The sequence below is a fragment of the Dromaius novaehollandiae genome, chromosome 4 (assembly GCF_036370855.1).
Source record: "Dromaius novaehollandiae isolate bDroNov1 chromosome 4, bDroNov1.hap1, whole genome shotgun sequence".
Taxonomy (NCBI): domain Eukaryota; kingdom Metazoa; phylum Chordata; class Aves; order Casuariiformes; family Dromaiidae; genus Dromaius; species Dromaius novaehollandiae.
Window position 1 is genome coordinate 9,712,137 of NC_088101.1, and position 17,055 is coordinate 9,729,191.

General features: G+C 45.7%; 1 protein-coding gene across 1 annotated transcript in view; it reads left to right on the forward strand.

The window, feature by feature from the left end:
* The first annotated feature begins 402 nt into the window (after positions 1-402).
* Positions 403-17,055, forward strand: part of PRKG2 (protein kinase cGMP-dependent 2) — a 57,817-nt gene continuing 41,164 nt past the window's right edge. Inside the window, exons 1-3 of the mRNA XM_064510391.1 lie at positions 403-507; positions 12,249-12,364; positions 14,519-15,040. Coding sequence (XP_064366461.1) covers positions 14,532-15,040 — 509 coding nt within the window. The 5' untranslated portion in view covers positions 403-507; positions 12,249-12,364; positions 14,519-14,531. The remainder of the gene's footprint in view (positions 508-12,248; positions 12,365-14,518; positions 15,041-17,055) is intronic.

The following is a 17,055-nucleotide window of genomic DNA, read 5'->3' on the forward strand; positions in this document are numbered from 1 at the left end:
CTTTGTACCCTGCTCCCCAGGTCTTCCAGTTTTGGAGTTAGCCTCCACCTCTGAGCCTTTGTGTGTGTGCATGCTTATGTGTGTGTCTATATATATTTTTTAAAACCTTGTAAATGAAATACATGAAGAGAAAGATAATGTCTAATTATAATCTGAAACCGTCTGCTAGCTATACTGTTGTAAGAGATGCTCTTAATTTTCCTGAATTAAAAAAACACTTCCCCCACACTTTGTCACTCAGATATTTCCAGTTAAAAGGAGTTCCTGCTCTTTGTGCCTTCTTTGCTTGTGTGACCTCCTATAGGACACAACTGATTGTGTGTCCTCATAGGTCAAACAGGCACATCTAGCTTGTGTTCCTCTTTCACTTGCTAATATGTTTTTCTTTCAGATTAACAGATGGCTGTGATACCACAGAGGATGGAAAGCCGTGCATGGTCCTAATCAAGATGCAGTTCTGCTAGATCAAAGGAACTGAGCTGGGCAAGAGCAAAGGCGGCTGACATGGTGAGTACACAATCACGTAAAGAAAGCCATAGAAGGAATTATATATTTAAAGTTAGCAAGACACACAATTTCTGGGAAATTTGATTTAGATTGCAAGTGCTGGGTGAAATCTTGGCCTTGCTGAAGTCATCAGGACAATATTTCTTCCAAAATATTCATCATCTATTTGGATTTCCATTTCTTTTTGTTTCTAGTGCCAAATACAGCACAGTTTTTAACTATCACAATACTCAAAATATGTTCAATATTTTGAAAAGCTGACCAGGTACAAAAATGAGTAATTTTTAATGCCTTGATTTTCTTGTACATGATTGGTCCCTTTGCTTCTTGAAGGACATGAAGAACACAGAAAATGCCATCTGTGCTTAACACCACAGGAGAACTTTTAGTCCAGTGTCCCCATTGATGCTAGATATTTCACAGGAACCTAAAGCTTGCATAGTTTGCTGAAAAGCAGAGTGTGGTAGCATCATGGGCTATACCGCTCTTCCTGATCCCAGCTGGATGGTCAGCTTATCCTTGGAGCTATGAGAACTTAGAGCCTTTGTTTAGCTCGCCTTAACACTGTATAGGCAGATGAGATCAATGTGTTTGTTGCTTTTTAACTTAGCCATTTGTGAAATGCATACTTTGACAGTGAGTCCCCTAGTGGAACTTGACTTGCTGTAAAAATTAGACCTGGGTCAAAGCTAGAAAAGGTATGCATGCAAAATGTAACAACAAAAGCAGAATGCCTTGGAGTGTGGTAGCTGAACTAGAGAAAATACATGCCTTTTTATCTTGATTGCATCCTAATACTAGAGTAAAACATCTACCATATCTCTTTCCATTTATATGCCTTTTGGGTTTGCCTGATTCTTGCTGCCATGAAAATACACAAATTGCATTCCTTTCTGCTTTTGAGAACTACTTCATTTGGAAGGGTGTTGGAGGGGATAGCAGATGAGAACTGACCTAGAATCAGCTTGTGGAAGGTCAGCTCAGAGAGCTCTACATTGATATGGGTCAGATCAGATTAGTTGGTGCTGTTCCTCACAATTAATAGCGCTATTTTCAGCCTGAATGCTTGCATATGGCTCTATCAGAGTCTCTTTAACATTCCAGCACAGAATCTTTAGGTGCCCTTTATTGCTTTACGCAGACTGCCCACATTTACAGTCCATACATGAGCGGGTAGCAACTGCCTTTAGGCTGATGCTGCATTTCCCCTAAGGATGAGCAAGGAGTGGGCAGTTCAGAAGTTTCCTGTTGGCCTTCAAAGTACTGAACAAAGGGGAACAGTCAGCACAGTCAGCAGAATAACCTGTGTTGGGCAGAGCACTGCTGCAGTTAATTTGTTTCCTGAATCTTGTGCTGACCCTGCTTGCAATGTCCGTCCTACATCAGTCAACCTGAGTGAGGGTGGTAGGACCTGGGGCCTTTGAGCAAGAAGTCTCCTATGCAGAAATAGCATCAAGCTGCTGTTAGGTGTGCCTTTGTTGTACTGTGATTTCCAAGGGCTGGAGTATTCTTAGCTACAGGAAGTTATGGCCAAGTAGAAGCTAGCCTGATGAGCGAACAGACACTAACAAAGGCAGTGTTCAAATGCTAATTGATTATTTTGAGGAAAACTGGCAAATAAATATCCTTTTTTTATGTAATGAAGTGACTAGTTTCTGTCTGGAAATTAAGAAGCAATTCCATTTCCTCTTGTACAGCCTCCTCTCTCATATGCCGTAAACTTTTATTATCATATCCATAGAAACAGACTGCTCAGGATGCTCTAATGTCATTCAGTCTGTTGATTAATTACAAAGACGAGCAATAAATTTTGGCGAACTTTGCACAGTGCTCTTTTTAGTGAAGGATTAAAATCAGAGATTGAATAAAAACAAGGGGATGAGAAGCTGCCTTTGCTACAAGGCAACAAGGGAGGATTTTTCTGGCACATGGTAACAGAATGAAGAGCAGAGTACCTCTGTCAGTACCTGCTGCACTCAGAGCAACTGCTGCCGTGAGGCAATCTCAAGGCAAGACTACAGACCAATCTCTTGCCACAGAGAGGAGTGGGATGTGTCATGTGTGATAGGGGGACCATGAAGATGACTTGGCAGCGAGTGCTACACCTGGGTTGTCACTGACCTGCTGGATAGCTGTAGCCAAATCACTTAGTTTTTCTGCCATTCCCTTTGTCCCCTCCAGCCATGCTCTGTCCTGTCTGCACAGACTGCAGGGTCTTTGGGGAAGAGACAGCTCTCTCGAACTACTTAAGGCCTATTAACAAAGCTCTCAGCTGAGGTCAGACTGCAAGTGTCTGAGGGCCTGTGGAAGGCTATTGTAAGATAAATCAATAAATGGTGTCATTTGCTTTTTGAGTCTGGAGAATGCTGTTGTATTTTATGGTGTTACACCCTCACAAAGTGGCGATGTGACTGTCTGTGCCGTATGTACCAGGGCTCAATAACTCTGGGACCGTTTGGTACCTCCTGGGACCACACTGACTGTGGCCAGCTCTGCAACAAGCTTTATGCTGCATCTTCCTCTGAGAGCACCTACTGGGATCATTTAATCATTTTTGTCCCATCACGACCTGTCTGGATTCTGGGAATGGAAACACTGAGAGGACTCGGTAGCAGTGGGATCCTAGGGGTTTCTTTATGTTCCCTGAACTGGGGACCTAGGGAGCCAAGAACAGCAGTGACATCTCTTTGCTCACGTGCAGGGCCCTGCAAAGCGTGTATTTTTCAGAGGGGAGTGTTTTGTGTATGAAAACCACTGGGGAAAATACGCTTGTTTCCTGTCAAGGCATGGTGATAACAGTCCAAATTATTCTCTGACTTGACCAAGTAGGATAGGTAACTCCCTGATGTGCAGTAGCTGTATGTGTCCTTTTTGTGCAGGTTCTGTTGGCTGAACATCACACCACATGCCCCAAATTTGAATCTGCAGACATATAGGCCCTGTCACGTGAAAGTCATATGGCCTTGGAAGGAGATGATTGGGATGGAAAAGGGTGGGATCGAGTTGTTGCAAAGGCAGCATTTCACAGTCTGCGTTTCCCTGTGCGCAGCTACCAGGGAGGGGTCCTTGGGTGGCATGTACCAGGTTTTCTCAAAGCGTAAATTAAGGAATATCTGCTGCTGTTTGCTTTCAAAGCAAGGACTTGTGTGAAGCATGTGTTTTCACTGTTGATTGAAGCAAGTGTTTCTTGGAGGCACAAGTAGTCATTGCTTCACTAAGAAGACAGGTCTGGGCACTCTAAAACCATGAACTTTGGTGCTGTTCTTTCTCCCATTAAATTTGGTGAAAGTTATAGCCATAGGCGTTGCAGAACTAGACCCGAGCTTAGGACAAGGGTCAGTTCAGAGGTCTACTAATGTAGAGGATTTCTTTCTGTTATAGAAAGGATCAAAAGTTTGGAAAGCAAGTAATTTTTTATTTGAACACAAGGCCAGTTTATAAATAGTGTTCAGAAGTGTGCTTTGCACAGAGCTTTTGTGAACTTCATGTCTGGTTTGCTGGAGATGCAGGAAATTTAAAACATGTAAAAGTAAAAGAATTGTGTGTGTGGGGGGGGAATCCCTCCTACCCTTGTCATACAGCCTATTGCTTGGAACATCTGTTTAACATCTGGCAGTATAAGAAATCTCCACCAGTCCCTCGTGGCTCATGGAAACAAATTGGTGGAAACCAGAAATCGTCTTGGAAAGGGGAAAGTGTATGTTCTTCCTCTTGGGTAAACCTTTGGCAGTTGAAGCCATGTGGCAGGAGAGCTTTTGTGGTCAGACATGAGGAGAAGTTGGAGCTTGGTCAGGACTTGTTAGTGAGGAGAAGCACTAGAGCAAAATCATCACAGGTGGGCTGTCAGGCAGCTGATGTTCATGCGCTGTGCTGAGCTCAAAAGACACAAACAGCACAGGAAAAGGAGTTCAATCTGCGTCGCTGCCCCGGTTACAGGCTTCATGGTGTTGGGCGTAAGGGACTCCACTGCTGCTGAAGGCGTCCAGCTTGGAATGATCACAGTAACCGGATTAAACTCCTTGCAAAGGGCTGCTCTCTTTTTTTTGGTTGCCCCCTAGTTGTTGAAATGTCTGAACTGGACAAAGCACCTCCTGTCAAGGTTGTCTCCCTTCCCGTAGCTTTCTTGCTGCTGTCTGTGCATCTCTCCCTTTAGCCCATTGATTTTGGTGGAGCACTTCTGGCGTGACCAGCCAACCCCTCAGGGCACAGCGCGCACCCTGAGGAGACTGGCAGCCTGGGGACTCCCTGGTATTTGGCAGCTTGTGTCCTAGCACAGCCTGCTGATAAATTGCTGGTGCTGACTAGCAGTCTGTTTGTAGCAGCCTTCCTAAAATTCAGCACGGGAGCTCATAAATGAAAACCAAACTACAAATCTTGCCATTGCCCGTTTGGGCAATTTGCTGTTCTTAAAGATGTGAAGAGGAATAAAAGAGATTAAAACAGGCCCTGAAGCCCTTGATAGTTAAAGCACTGTGACTGTGCTCACGGTTCAATTGTCAGGTACCAAATGTTTTATTATTTCAAATACAGGGGCATGATTTTTGTTTGTCTTTATTTTGAGGCAAGAAAGATAATAGCTGTACTGTCTGTGATTCAGATCTCAAGACTCTGTCAATTAATTATGTTTCTAAAGCAAGTTTTGGAGGAAAATTGACTTTTAAATGTTGTGTTACCTCTAGAAATCATAAGTGCCTTTCATTTGACTAGGTCTTTCACCTGACAAGGACTTTCTGCTTGAGTAAATGAGGCAGACAGTTAAAGTCACCCAGCCCCTGGAATCAGTGATGATGCAGCAGGTATATATTTGACCCTTGCACTCAGATTTTCAGATTTTCAGTACTTTTTCACTGATATCCACAGGGCTTAGACAGTTTACATCTGCTGTAGATCTGGAGCTAAATCGTTGTTTTTATTATGGGTCTGCTCCAAAGGTTGTTGATGTCAGGAGGTTTTGGGTGAGCTTTAGGCTGAAGCTTTAGACTGGAGACCAAACTTTAGGCAGATAAAACTTTTGTATGAAAAGTTATGCTTTCTGTTATTACAATAGGTGAATAAGAGTGTGCTTGGTTTTTCCCGAAGGAAGTGCATCTTTTTAGGTTGCTGGCTTGGCAGGCTAGCCATCAAATGAAAAGCAGGATTCTCTGAGAATACAAAGATATTTTCAGAAACAGGAAAGAAGTGGTAATGTTATTCCATAATCCCTAGCTGTTTGATTCGTATCTGCAAGGAAAAAGAATGTTTTTGATACTATCAAGTTTGTTCTACTTCCAAATACAAACCCAACAACAGCAAGGCACAATCTAAAGCTCCAACCCCTTTCAAGTTCCTACCCCTCCCTACTGTGCGGGTAATAAGTCTGTGACCCATTTCTTGATAAGAGACAGCACTGCAAATGGAAATGATAAAAACAGGACATTTCTGTGGTACTCTGTAGGCTTATTGGTGCTCTAGAAGCTTGCAAATATAAGAATGAGAATTATGGGCTATAGGGCTTGTGTAGTAAGATTAGATTTTTTTTTTCTTTTAGAGCAGGCTGTTCAGGAATAAATAGGAAATGAGCGGTGATTTGTTTTCCAGAGTGGTTTCCTCTCTGTCTCCCTTTCACTTGAGGATTACAGGCCCTGGAAAACTTGTTGCTTCTGTGTTCTGAGACGAGAAGACTCTGGTGCATCCCTTCTGCACCGTTGTTGTTCTCTGTGCCATCTCCTGGCACATGCCTCTGCAGAAGTTTAGAGGGGCGTTTGGGCGGCTTCATGGAGCGTGTGAATACCTGCAGGCAATCAGAGACAGTGCAGGGCTCTGAGGTGCTTTCAGAGTCTTCTCTTCAGGTCACTTTTGTGACCCGTTAGACTGCTAGATCAATATCTGCTTCATGGCAAAGCCCCGCTTAGACCTCTGGGTCTGTCTGAAATCCCTTTTTCTTTCTTTCTCTGCGTGCGTGCTTCCTGTGGTGGCCCTTGTCTTTGCCTTCTCAGCTGTCTTCGCCCGGTCTCCCAGCTGCTTCCTGTGCAGTTTTTGCTGTTGCAGTTAGCCAGGAGCTCCTTTAGGGAGTGTGCAGCCCTGTGCTTAGCCTCTGCAGTGCAGTTTTTGAGAAATCATGACCGACTGGTAAATCGAACATAGCAAGAAGCAGAGCTGGACCAGGGAAATCTGCTCACTGGAGGTTGCAAAGCTGGTCCAGTTTGAGTTCTCAGTGCAAGTGTGAGGGTTTCACTATGGCATTACTAATTTTTTTTTTGTCTTGATCTAGAATAGCCAGGTCTCTTGGTGCTTCTGTAAAGGGAAAATCTGTGTTGAGCAAAATCTTCTTGCTTCATTCTGAGTGAGAACATCTTTGAGCTGAGAATGCAATTATAATGTAGTTACATGGCTCTCCTCCCAAGAAACTGATTTTGAGTAAGATCATCTGTGAAAGGCTCTGATTTCTGTAGCTTCGCACAGTTACAGAATGTCATGATGACTGAAGAACCCGGCAACCTGGGATGCTGATCTCTACCTCCTGCTTTTCCATCAGTTTCATTCTGTTGTGGAATATAAAGCTGTGTGATTCTTGGTGACTTTGAGTTGAGGCGAGTCACCTATAGCAGACCACGTGGCAGTACAGCACCCAGCTCCCAAATCCTGGGCTATAGTGCACTCACACTGACCTGCTGAAACAGGGGCAAGAGAAAAAGATAATAAAATTAAGAGAATTATAAAATGTACCATTCCAGATTTTTGTGCTAAACAATGATGAATAAAGTTGATTTTGAGTGTAGATTAAGCAGAGCATCCGTAGCTGTAAACCCACTCGTATTGCTGAACTGAGACAGATGCTCTGAGAAAAAATTTCCTGTAGCACATCTCAGGAATTTATTGGATTGTGCAGTTTGGGATTGCCAGAAATATTACTGTGTCTGAGAACTCTGCAATAATTCTGCACCAGACTAATTCTCTGCACTCTTTTATTTTCTGTCTTTCTTTTCATCATCTGTTTTCAGCTTACAGGTTCTCAGGCTGACAGTAAACTGCTTCTGATATTATATGGAAAAATCTCTAGCAAGTTTTGGCAATGTTGCTCTTTGATAACTGATTCCTGGGATATGCAGGTGACTGAAATTATGCTCAACGCCCAGAAGACTGGTCCCATGTCCCTTCCAGAGCTCTGCAACTCACTTCTGTGTGATCTTGGGCACTTTAAATAATTTCCCTGTAGGGGACTGTCCTGGCAGAGTGCTGAGTATTACTCTTACTTTTTCTTTTTTTCCACAAAATCTCAGTTTAAATCTTTTAATCATGCTTTGTTACCCAGATTTTTCTTACCAAAAATCGTAGCTGGTAGCATCCTTATTATGTGAACTGCTGACATCCTTTATGTTCCAGGCTGCAGAATGAAACTGCTATTGGAATCTGTAGCAATCTGTAATCTTCAGTGTGTTTTTTCTTAATGTAACAGTTTTCTAACACTGTGCCTTCCCATGTACTATGAAGGGTATCAAAAAATCAGTAACAACTTAAATTGAAATGAATGGAAACTCAGAGTCTGTGTTGCTTTCATTAGATTCAGTGAGCTACATTTTGTTCGTTGGTGTAAACACACAGTAACTCAGTTCCCTTCAGAAGAGTGACTTAGGTCAGATTTCTACCCCTTGACTTCAGTGGAAATGGGACTTGTCCTTAAAACTGTGTTAGTAATAGCTCTGCTGTAACCCGTACTAACCAGGTGTTTAGCTGCGAGAGTAATTTCCACTGTCACCGTGTACTTTGTGATTTTGGGGCCGATGTAGTCAAAGCAGGGGAACCCGCTACCTTTTCCACTTCACCAGCACAGAGCAAGGCCCTGCACAGCCCCTGCCTTACTGTAATTAGGGGGCATTTGCTGTACTCCTGACTGCGTTTCTGATGGACCTTTGCAGCAAGATAAAACTGCCTCCCGCCTCGGGGAAGCTGAGAAGATCCCCTCCTCCCCAGGGCAGTTCAGTTTCAGAGAGTAAGTAAGCAATTGCTGGGACGTACTTTCTCATCACTTGCTTCTCTGTGATCACCATAACATTTGTTTTTTGAGGGACTGAGTAAGCAGGGAAATGTCTGTGGTGAACATTTATTTTTAATTTTGTCTGTTGTAGCTGAGAGCTACATTATAAATAAGAGAGTGTGCAGCCCTCTTTGGATTGGTCCTGTTAGTCAGATTTTGTTTATATGAACAGCTTCATTTCCATCACAGACAGTACTCGTGTAAGTCAGGCTGAACACTCGGGTCTGCTGAATTCAAAGGAGGATTTATAGGCAGGCAAGCTAGTGTTGGCTTGCATGATGGAGTTATTGATGAATATGCATTTACAGAGGTTTTTCAGTCGTGACGTTGCCAGGAAATGCACGGAGGAGGGATACAAGAGATGATTTTTAGAGACAACGTGAAACCACTGATGTTGGCGTTTCTCCTCCAGGGCTGGCAATTCTGGGTAGCAGCTTTAAGTTTGTGAGCTGGGAGAAGAAAGCATTTGAGCTGAATGTAAAAATGCTCTCAAAAGGAGAGGGCAAGTTTAGAGGAGAAAACCAGAGATCCAGAGTCCTGGAGGCCACAGCCTGGGGTCAGACTAAGTCTGCTGGACAGCAGCAGTAGGAGAGGTGTTTGTGCAGCCCCTCGGCTGTTGTAAAATCCTTCCACTTACTGTTTGGCAAACCGTTTGGGTCAGACAGTCCTTGGTTTGGAGAAGGCTGTTTTGAATCACCATAAAGAGAAGCACCAGAAGAGAACAGCCCTTGGTACTGAAACAGGCACACATCCCAACAGGCAAAGAGGCAGCGTCGAACACAGGGGCGATGCTCTGCTCCAGGGCGAGCTGCCCTGCTGCAGCCCCCGTGAGGCCAAACCCTGGGTGGCGAGGAGGTGCACTGCAGGAGGATGGTGCAGCGGTGCCCGGGGGTCAGTTATGGTGAACAAGGACTGCAGGATCTCTGCTGCAACACTGCTGTGTGCCTTTTAGTCACGCCAGGCTCTCTCCTAAGGTCAGGGGGAAGCAAGCAGGGCAAGGACTTGCTGGCATAGCCCGTGCTGGGCCCCGGGTTTGGTGGTCTGGTGGGGTGGGCAATGGGGTCTGGCTTACTGTGCGGCACCTGGCCCAAACTGCCTGGCCGTGGAGGGCCGCCCCTGCCAGCCCGGCTGTGGTGGGCAAGGCTGGGTCGCCCACCTCAAGGCCGGCTCCGAGGGAGAGCTCTGCTCCCTGCCGGGTGCGGGCACCGAGCCAGGGGCTCCCTGCACCCCGCGGGACCCTGCCGCTTCCCGGGCCGGGGCCGCCCTCTCTGCGGGCCTCAGCCCAGCGCCCCTTTCGTCCCCGCACGGTCCGGGAGCCCCCGCACCGCCGAGGGACGGGCGGGCACGGCCGCGGCCGCTCCCCCGCCCGCCCCCGCCGCCCCTCCCGGCCGCCGGTGACGGGCAGCGAGCGAGGCGGGCAGCGGCGTTTCCCTCCGCCCCGGCCCCGCCGCGAGCGCGGGAGCCTCAGTCCGCCCCGCCGCCGCCCGGCCCGGTCCCAGCCGAGCGCGCAGGTGAGGGCCGCCCGCGGGGCCGCGCCGGGGCCGGGCGCGGAGGGGGCAGCGGGCGGGTGCGCGCGGGGCCGGGGGTGTCGGGGCGCGCCGCGGCGGCGGGGCTGCGCGAGCTGCGGCCCCCGCGGCGGGGCTGGGCTGCCGGCGGCGCGGGGGGTCGCGGCGGAGGGGCGGCTGCGGCAGCGCCGGCTCCCCGGGCCGAGGGGCGGACCCGGCTCCCGTGGAGCGCGGCCCGGGCGCTCAGCGCCGCCCCGGGCTGCATCCCCCAAGCGGCCCGTGCGGCCGGGGACACCGCCCGGTGCCAGCACCCAAAGGACTTGGCGTCCCGGGACAAGCTGCGCCGCCGCGGGGCGGACGCTGCTGGGTCGCAGCCTCCCCCCTTCTCTCCGGGGGGGTTTGAGTCTGCCCAGTCGAGGGCTGTGTCTCTGCATCGGGAGCATTGAAGGAGGATGTGAAATGCTCTGCAGGTAGTGGATGGAGCGTGCTCTGTTTTAGGTTTTAGTCTCGTCACTAGTGGGTAAAGAGTGCTCACATCTTTGAGGCATAAGGTTTCTGTTCTGCATTAACTATTATAATGCTGAATTACCTGTCAGCCTTTTCTTCTTTCCTGTTAAATACTTCCTCTTGAGTTTCCTATACCCTTACCCATAAATAGCACCATGTGGAAACGGTAATCTCTCAGTTCTCAATTTTGCCACGTTGTACGCTGACTGTTAATTGTGTCTATTTGGTGGGAGAACAGAAGCTCCTGCTGGATTCGCTCTAGTGCATTTGTTATATTATGAACTTCAGTCTCCGAGTCATCAACCCTCTGCAAGGTGAACCTATTCCATCTGTGCATTTGACTTTCATATGAGATTTTTCTGTGCCCTGGGGCATTCTGCCTATCCATTTTTAAAGGTCATCTTAAAAGTCTGTGGTATCCTTTTCTGAAATGTGGTGACAGCTACTGTATTTAGCAGTCTATGGGAGACTGCCACAGGGTCCTGTGGGTTGACATGTCTCCTGTATTCTCCATTTTTACTCTGTGTATTGTAACACTTGTTCTAGCTTTTGTATTTTAATATGGTTGCCCACTGAGATGAGGTCTTTGGTTGAGCCGTATGTGGTGACACAGAGATCCCTCTTCCGAGTTAAATAAGTTAGTTTGGCACTTTGATGAGTGTGAGTTGTTTAAATTCCCCTCTACGGGACAGATTTACCTGTGATGAACTTCATTAGCAGCATACTGCCCTGTCACCTAGCTGAAACACCAGATACCAAGGTGCATCCAGGGAACTGGGGCAAAAGGCACACATAGTAAAGGGGCAAAATGAGCAGTTTAGAGAAGAAAAGACTGTTGTCAGGAAGACTGGACAGATTTGAGATGTGATCTGTGTTGTCCAGCATTTCAGTTCTAAGCCGTTGTGGACAGCAAACCAGAACAGAGTTGTGGATTTGTTAGAAGTACCGTTACAGCAGCCAGTGAAAGCAAATTGCTGAGGCTTCCCAATTTATTTCTTGTCATATAATCACTGTAGGTGATCCGGGGCCCAGTCTTACCTGGCTGCAATGACATGGTAGAAGGGATTAGCCTAAGCCATGTCACTTGAGGCTCGGGCTGAGGATGTTCTACCTCTTCCATGAGGCAGACTGGCAGCTGCTTTGGGCTGGCGGATGGGCGGTAGCGCTAGCAGCCTGACTGCATGGGAGAGCGCACCAGTACTTTTTATAAAGCCTCTTGAAGTAGCTCGTTGATGAGGCAAAAATCAGACCCCAGGGGAAAGATCTTCTGTAACAGATGTAACAGAAGAGGCAGGTTGTCTTCTGTGCTGTGATCTTCTGCACCTGCAAGAGCAGGGTTGAGTTGAACAGGCTTCTTCAGGCGCCTGAGCAGTGAGCAGCATGGGATGCCATAAGAACGTGTAGTAAGGAGAGGCCGAGCCTTTTATTTACCTCTGCGGATGAGACTGAGGGGGGAAAAGCCATGGAACAAAAGTGAGCTGGGTTGATGAAGATGGCAGCAAGCTGCAAAAGCCCAGACTGGAAGGAAAGCGTGGAGTTGTCTCATCTTGATTTCCCAGTGTGATGCTTTTACATCTGCTCTTGTCAGGTGCATATTTCTGTACCTTTGGCAAGGCTGTTTTGGTTTCTCCTGTCCTACATTTGATACTGTCGTGAAGGAGAAAATGTAGAAAGATAAGAAAGTGAAACCTGAAATTTCTTGTTCTTTGTTTTAGCATTGACCAACAGAAGGTGCTTTCTCCGTTCTCAGTGGTTCTGGGCTGGCAGGAGGACTTAGAAAAGGTCACAGCACTGCTCCAAAGGAAGACTTTAGCTCTTACTAATTTGCCAGGTAACCTCACAGTTTGCTTTTGTAGCTATGATATTTGTGCTTATCACTACATTTTTTTTGCCCATTTATAATGTCTAATAGGAGAAACTGTTTATCTGCTTGGAGATTAGTGAAAACATGCCTGAGAGTCTAGGTGCTCTCCTACTGTACAAAGCAAGTACTCTTAAGTAATTGTTTCAGTGGAAATACATCCAGCTATAAATCCAGCCAAAATTATCTAATCCTTCCTCATCATGGGATGTTGCTAAGAAGTTTGGAAGATCGGTAGTGAGTGGCTTACTGGAGTGAAATCATCCGGTGCTACCATTTCAAAACAGCTTATTTGCAGTGCTGTGTTCTGGTAGCAGTAGCTGCATTCTGAGACTTTCTCAGCTGTTTGAGACACACTCTGTTAGGACTGTATAGGGAGGTTTTTGGGAAAACCTCTGTGTGGTGCTGTGGCCTGGGCAACACAGAGCAGCCCTATGTTTCTTCCCCCTTAGTGGGTGTCTCCTCAGGCTCGAAGTGTGCTGAACTGAAGCCTGGCACTGCTGTGGCCCACAGATGGGATTTGGAGACAGGCGTTGCTCTTCAAGAGTAGTGTGGGGATACAGTGAAATAGTGACTGCTGGACATTGGGCTCCCAAGAGCAATTTGTAGGGTTTTTTTTTTCCCCCCAAGTGTGTGTAGTAAAAGTATTTAATACAGCCTAACCTAAGCAGCAGATATTGCTTCCTTGCTCCTCTTAAAATTATAAGAGAAAATCTGCCAAATATTGTGTCCATGGAGAAAGGTGGAACACTTTGTGAACTCACTGAAAGCTGCTAGTTGCAACAAGGGCTTGGAGTGTAGACATTCTGCTAGGAATCTAAGCTCTTTTTTCCTGTTCGCTTTCATGAGTAGAAGGCGGAAAGGGATAATTTCCCATGAAAGGTCATTGTTCCCTGATGGCAATAGCTGCTGCTACACTAACAAGCCTGAACCACATTTAAAAGCCTGTAAGAGATTCACAGAAACAATGCCAGCTGCCTGGTCTTGGTGGAAGTAAATTAGGTCTGCCCTAAATTTCTTATCAGGAAGGGACAGCAAGGTTGGTCAAACTTCTGGAGTAGTTTCTGCCACTGAGGTGAGGAAGGACTGAGTAAGCTAGGACCCTTCATTCTGGATAAGAAATACCTTCAGGCAGAGAGATAGGACAGAAATCTACAAAACAGTATAGAAAAGGTGAATAGAGATCACTCATTTTGAAACTGACTCCTCCTAACCTTATGTGATGCTCTCTAGTTTCATTTTGGAAGAGACAAATAAGAGAATGTAGTTCTTCATGCCAAAAGAGCAGATATGTGGAACTCGTGCCAGGGATGCCATGGAGCTTCATATAAGGTTATAAGAGGTTCATATGGTTTAGAGGGAAAATAAGACAAGTACTAGAAAGAGAGATTCATTGAGGGTTTTTAGATGAAGCATATCAAGTGCAGGAAATCTGAAGTTTGGGACAACATTTGGATGAAGTAGTCTGTATGCTTGTCCTTTTGGCTTTCCTGGGGATCTGCTTATGGCCACAGTTGGAGACAGGTTACTAGCTAGGCAGACCTTTATTCCGATCAGTATGAATATTCTTCTTTTAAATAACAGCTATCTGAGAGGTGGTTTTTCATTGTTACTGATTATTAAGAGCTCTAGCCCTTAATCACATGTCCCTACTGCCAGGCAGAAGTTCACGCACTGAATAAGGTGGTCTGTATACTCAGTAGTTATTCTTCAATGTGGAAATGAAACAGAACTGTGTTTTGTTTTTTCCTGTCACAACATTTTCTTGCTTCAGCAGTAGAGCACAAGCTTTTCTTGTTCTCGCTGTTTTTGTTTATATTGTCTTTGTAAAGCTGATAGAAGCTTACAGATCACTTGCTTTCTATATACACACAAAAGAAGCAGCAGCCATCAACCTTTTGCTTTGTATCCGCCAACCTACCCACCTCTTCTCCTTGCCCTTTCCTCTACTACTTTCAGGACTGGAAAGGATGAAAGCATAAACTGCGATGCTAGATAGAGTTGTATATCTCAAATTCAGCTGCCAGATAAATGCTAAACTCATTACCTGCTATCTGACCACAATTAATATTTTTCTTCTGGTTGGGCAATTAAATTAAACCACAAATGTATGTTATTACCTAGGTCTCTGGACAAAATGGGCAATGGATCAGTGAAACCCAAGCATCTGAAGCGGCCAGATAGACATATAGCAAACCTCTCTACTGGCTGTGCTGGCAACTATAAGTTTTTGAAGGACCCAGCTTTGGGCATCAGTGTGACTGGGCAAGTTGATGTTCTTTGCAGCAGGGTGCTTGAACTGGAAAAGGAGCTGAAGAGAAAAGATGAAGAATTACGAGACAGTGAATGCCATGTTGCTGAGCTTCAGGAACAGCTGGCTGTGCAGACTAAGGTCATAGCAGAACTCACCAAGGAACTTCAGAGCAAGTGTATACAGCTGAACAAACTGCAGGATGTTGTTAACATTCAGGGAGAGAGCTCTCTTCAGGCTTCTCCATTTAAAGTGGCTCCAAGGATTAAAGTCTCTGCTAATAGCAGGAGAGGTGCTAAGGAAGGTGTGTCTGCAGAACCGACAACATGGCTGTATGATCTGAGCAAGCAGGCTAGGTTTTCCTTTGAAAAAGCAAGAGTCAGAAAGGATTCCAGGTGAGCTCACTGCATGCCATTTGTACACTTGTGTTTCTGCCGTTGCAATGACATACTCTTCCAGAGGAGTCCCTTCCCATTTCCTGCCTCTGCCCTCCAAAGGGCACTCTATTCATTCTCTGTTATGTTTTTGTGGGTTTTTTTTACTAAACAGTGCAGTCAAACACTTTGAGACCTTGATTTCTCTCATTCTTTCAGAGCTTACTAGAACATGTCACATTTGAGGGTATTCTCACTGATATTTGAGGAAAGAGTATGAGGGATGTGTAAGTCCTGAAGTCCTGTGAAGTGTGTGTGTGTGGAGGGCTCTCACCTTACTGCCCTAACTAGAACCTGAAGAAAAGAGACCTTTTGAAGGGCAAAAGGTCTTCTGGAGAGATGAGGGAAGTAGGCAGGGCAGGGAATCCACTGCTCTTGAACCAAGAACCATCCGTGTCCCACAGACTTCAGATGAAGAGTGGTGGGTGGTTGATGGCCTCTGTATCTCAGCTGTCTTTGAGGAGAGGCACCGAGGGCTCTGTTAGTCACTCTGGGAACTGTCTCTACTGTCAGCTAAGCACAGCCCAAGCCTCTTCTGAGGTCCAGGCTTGCCTTCTGCTTACAGTTTAAGCTATGCTGTGGAGTACTGAAATGGGCATAAGGCTGGATGCTTCACAAAGTCCCCAATTATTACAGTAAGGATAGTTGAGGAAGAGCCCCTGGCCCCAGCTTCTCTCTCTCGTGTGCAATATGGACACTTACTCTGAGCTATGTAAAAACAGTGAGCCCAGTGTTGACATGGTGGGGTACAATATATAATGAAATGGTTTGTACAGGGTGATTATCCTTCTGGAGGCTTTTTCCTGCCTTCCAGCTTCTGGCAGTTATGGTTTAGGCACCTCTCTATTAGGCACTTGAATTTACTTTTTCCTCTTGGAATCTAATTATACCTTTGCAAAAGCAGTGGTATCTGGGACAGCAGCTGACCTTGTGGACAGAGATATCCAGATTGGTGTCCTTGAACATACGCTTAGGCCTGCCTTTACCTTGCAGTATCCCAAGTATCTGCCTGAGCATAGTGCTAGCCAGAATAAAGCTGAACTTCAGCCAGCAGCTCAAGTGTCTCAGATCTGTGGGGAGCTGTATTATTATTTTATGAAGGATTCAATGCACATTTGGATCTGTACGATAATGACATGATAAAAGTTGTCGGTTTGGATTTAGTTATCGTCAGTCTTATCCAGCATTACGTTAGAAGTGTCTCATGAACCAGAAAGGATGCCTGAGTCACGATCAGGAGCTAAAAGCTTCAGCTAGCAGTATTTTTCCAGAGTAAGGGAACTGTAATAACATCCTATCTCCAGTGGCTTGGCAGTTTTAAAAAATTGTTTGAAGAGTATTCTATTTGTAATTACCTGTCTTGTCCCAGCATGATCTGTGTACTGAAGTCCACCAGCTGGTTTTCTAGCATGCCTTCAGAAATACAAGACTGTAACAGCGCTAAGGAGTGAAGCAAAGAGAACAGCCAGGTGATGAGGTAAACGTCCACCACAGACATGGCTGTTTAGGACAAATGCAAATATTGTAGCCTACACTGTCTAAATGTAGTGCTGATCATACAACAGATTAGGTAAGTGGAAAGGGCCCGATGTTTTCTTTCCGGATTCAGTGGTTGAGCACTTTAAAACATTTTCATTTTTATTGTATGTTATCTCCATTTTCTTTCAGAAAGAGTCTTTATGTATACATATATAAACACATGTATAACACAACCAGATAAAGGAGAAGTTCTCCCCTTTCTTTCTTTTTTTACCACTTTCATCCCTTAGAATCTGATTCAGAGATGATCTTTGTTAGTGAAAGGATTCCCATTGATTCATAAGGATTTAAAACAGATCATTCCTGCATTTATTGTGATGTTGATTTCACTGAAAACAACAAATAGTGTTGACTGAAAGGGCAGCAAGAGCAGGCCATTCTCCCCTCTCCTCCCCACCATTTACAGCTTTCCTATTACTCTGTTTGTACCTTTGTTT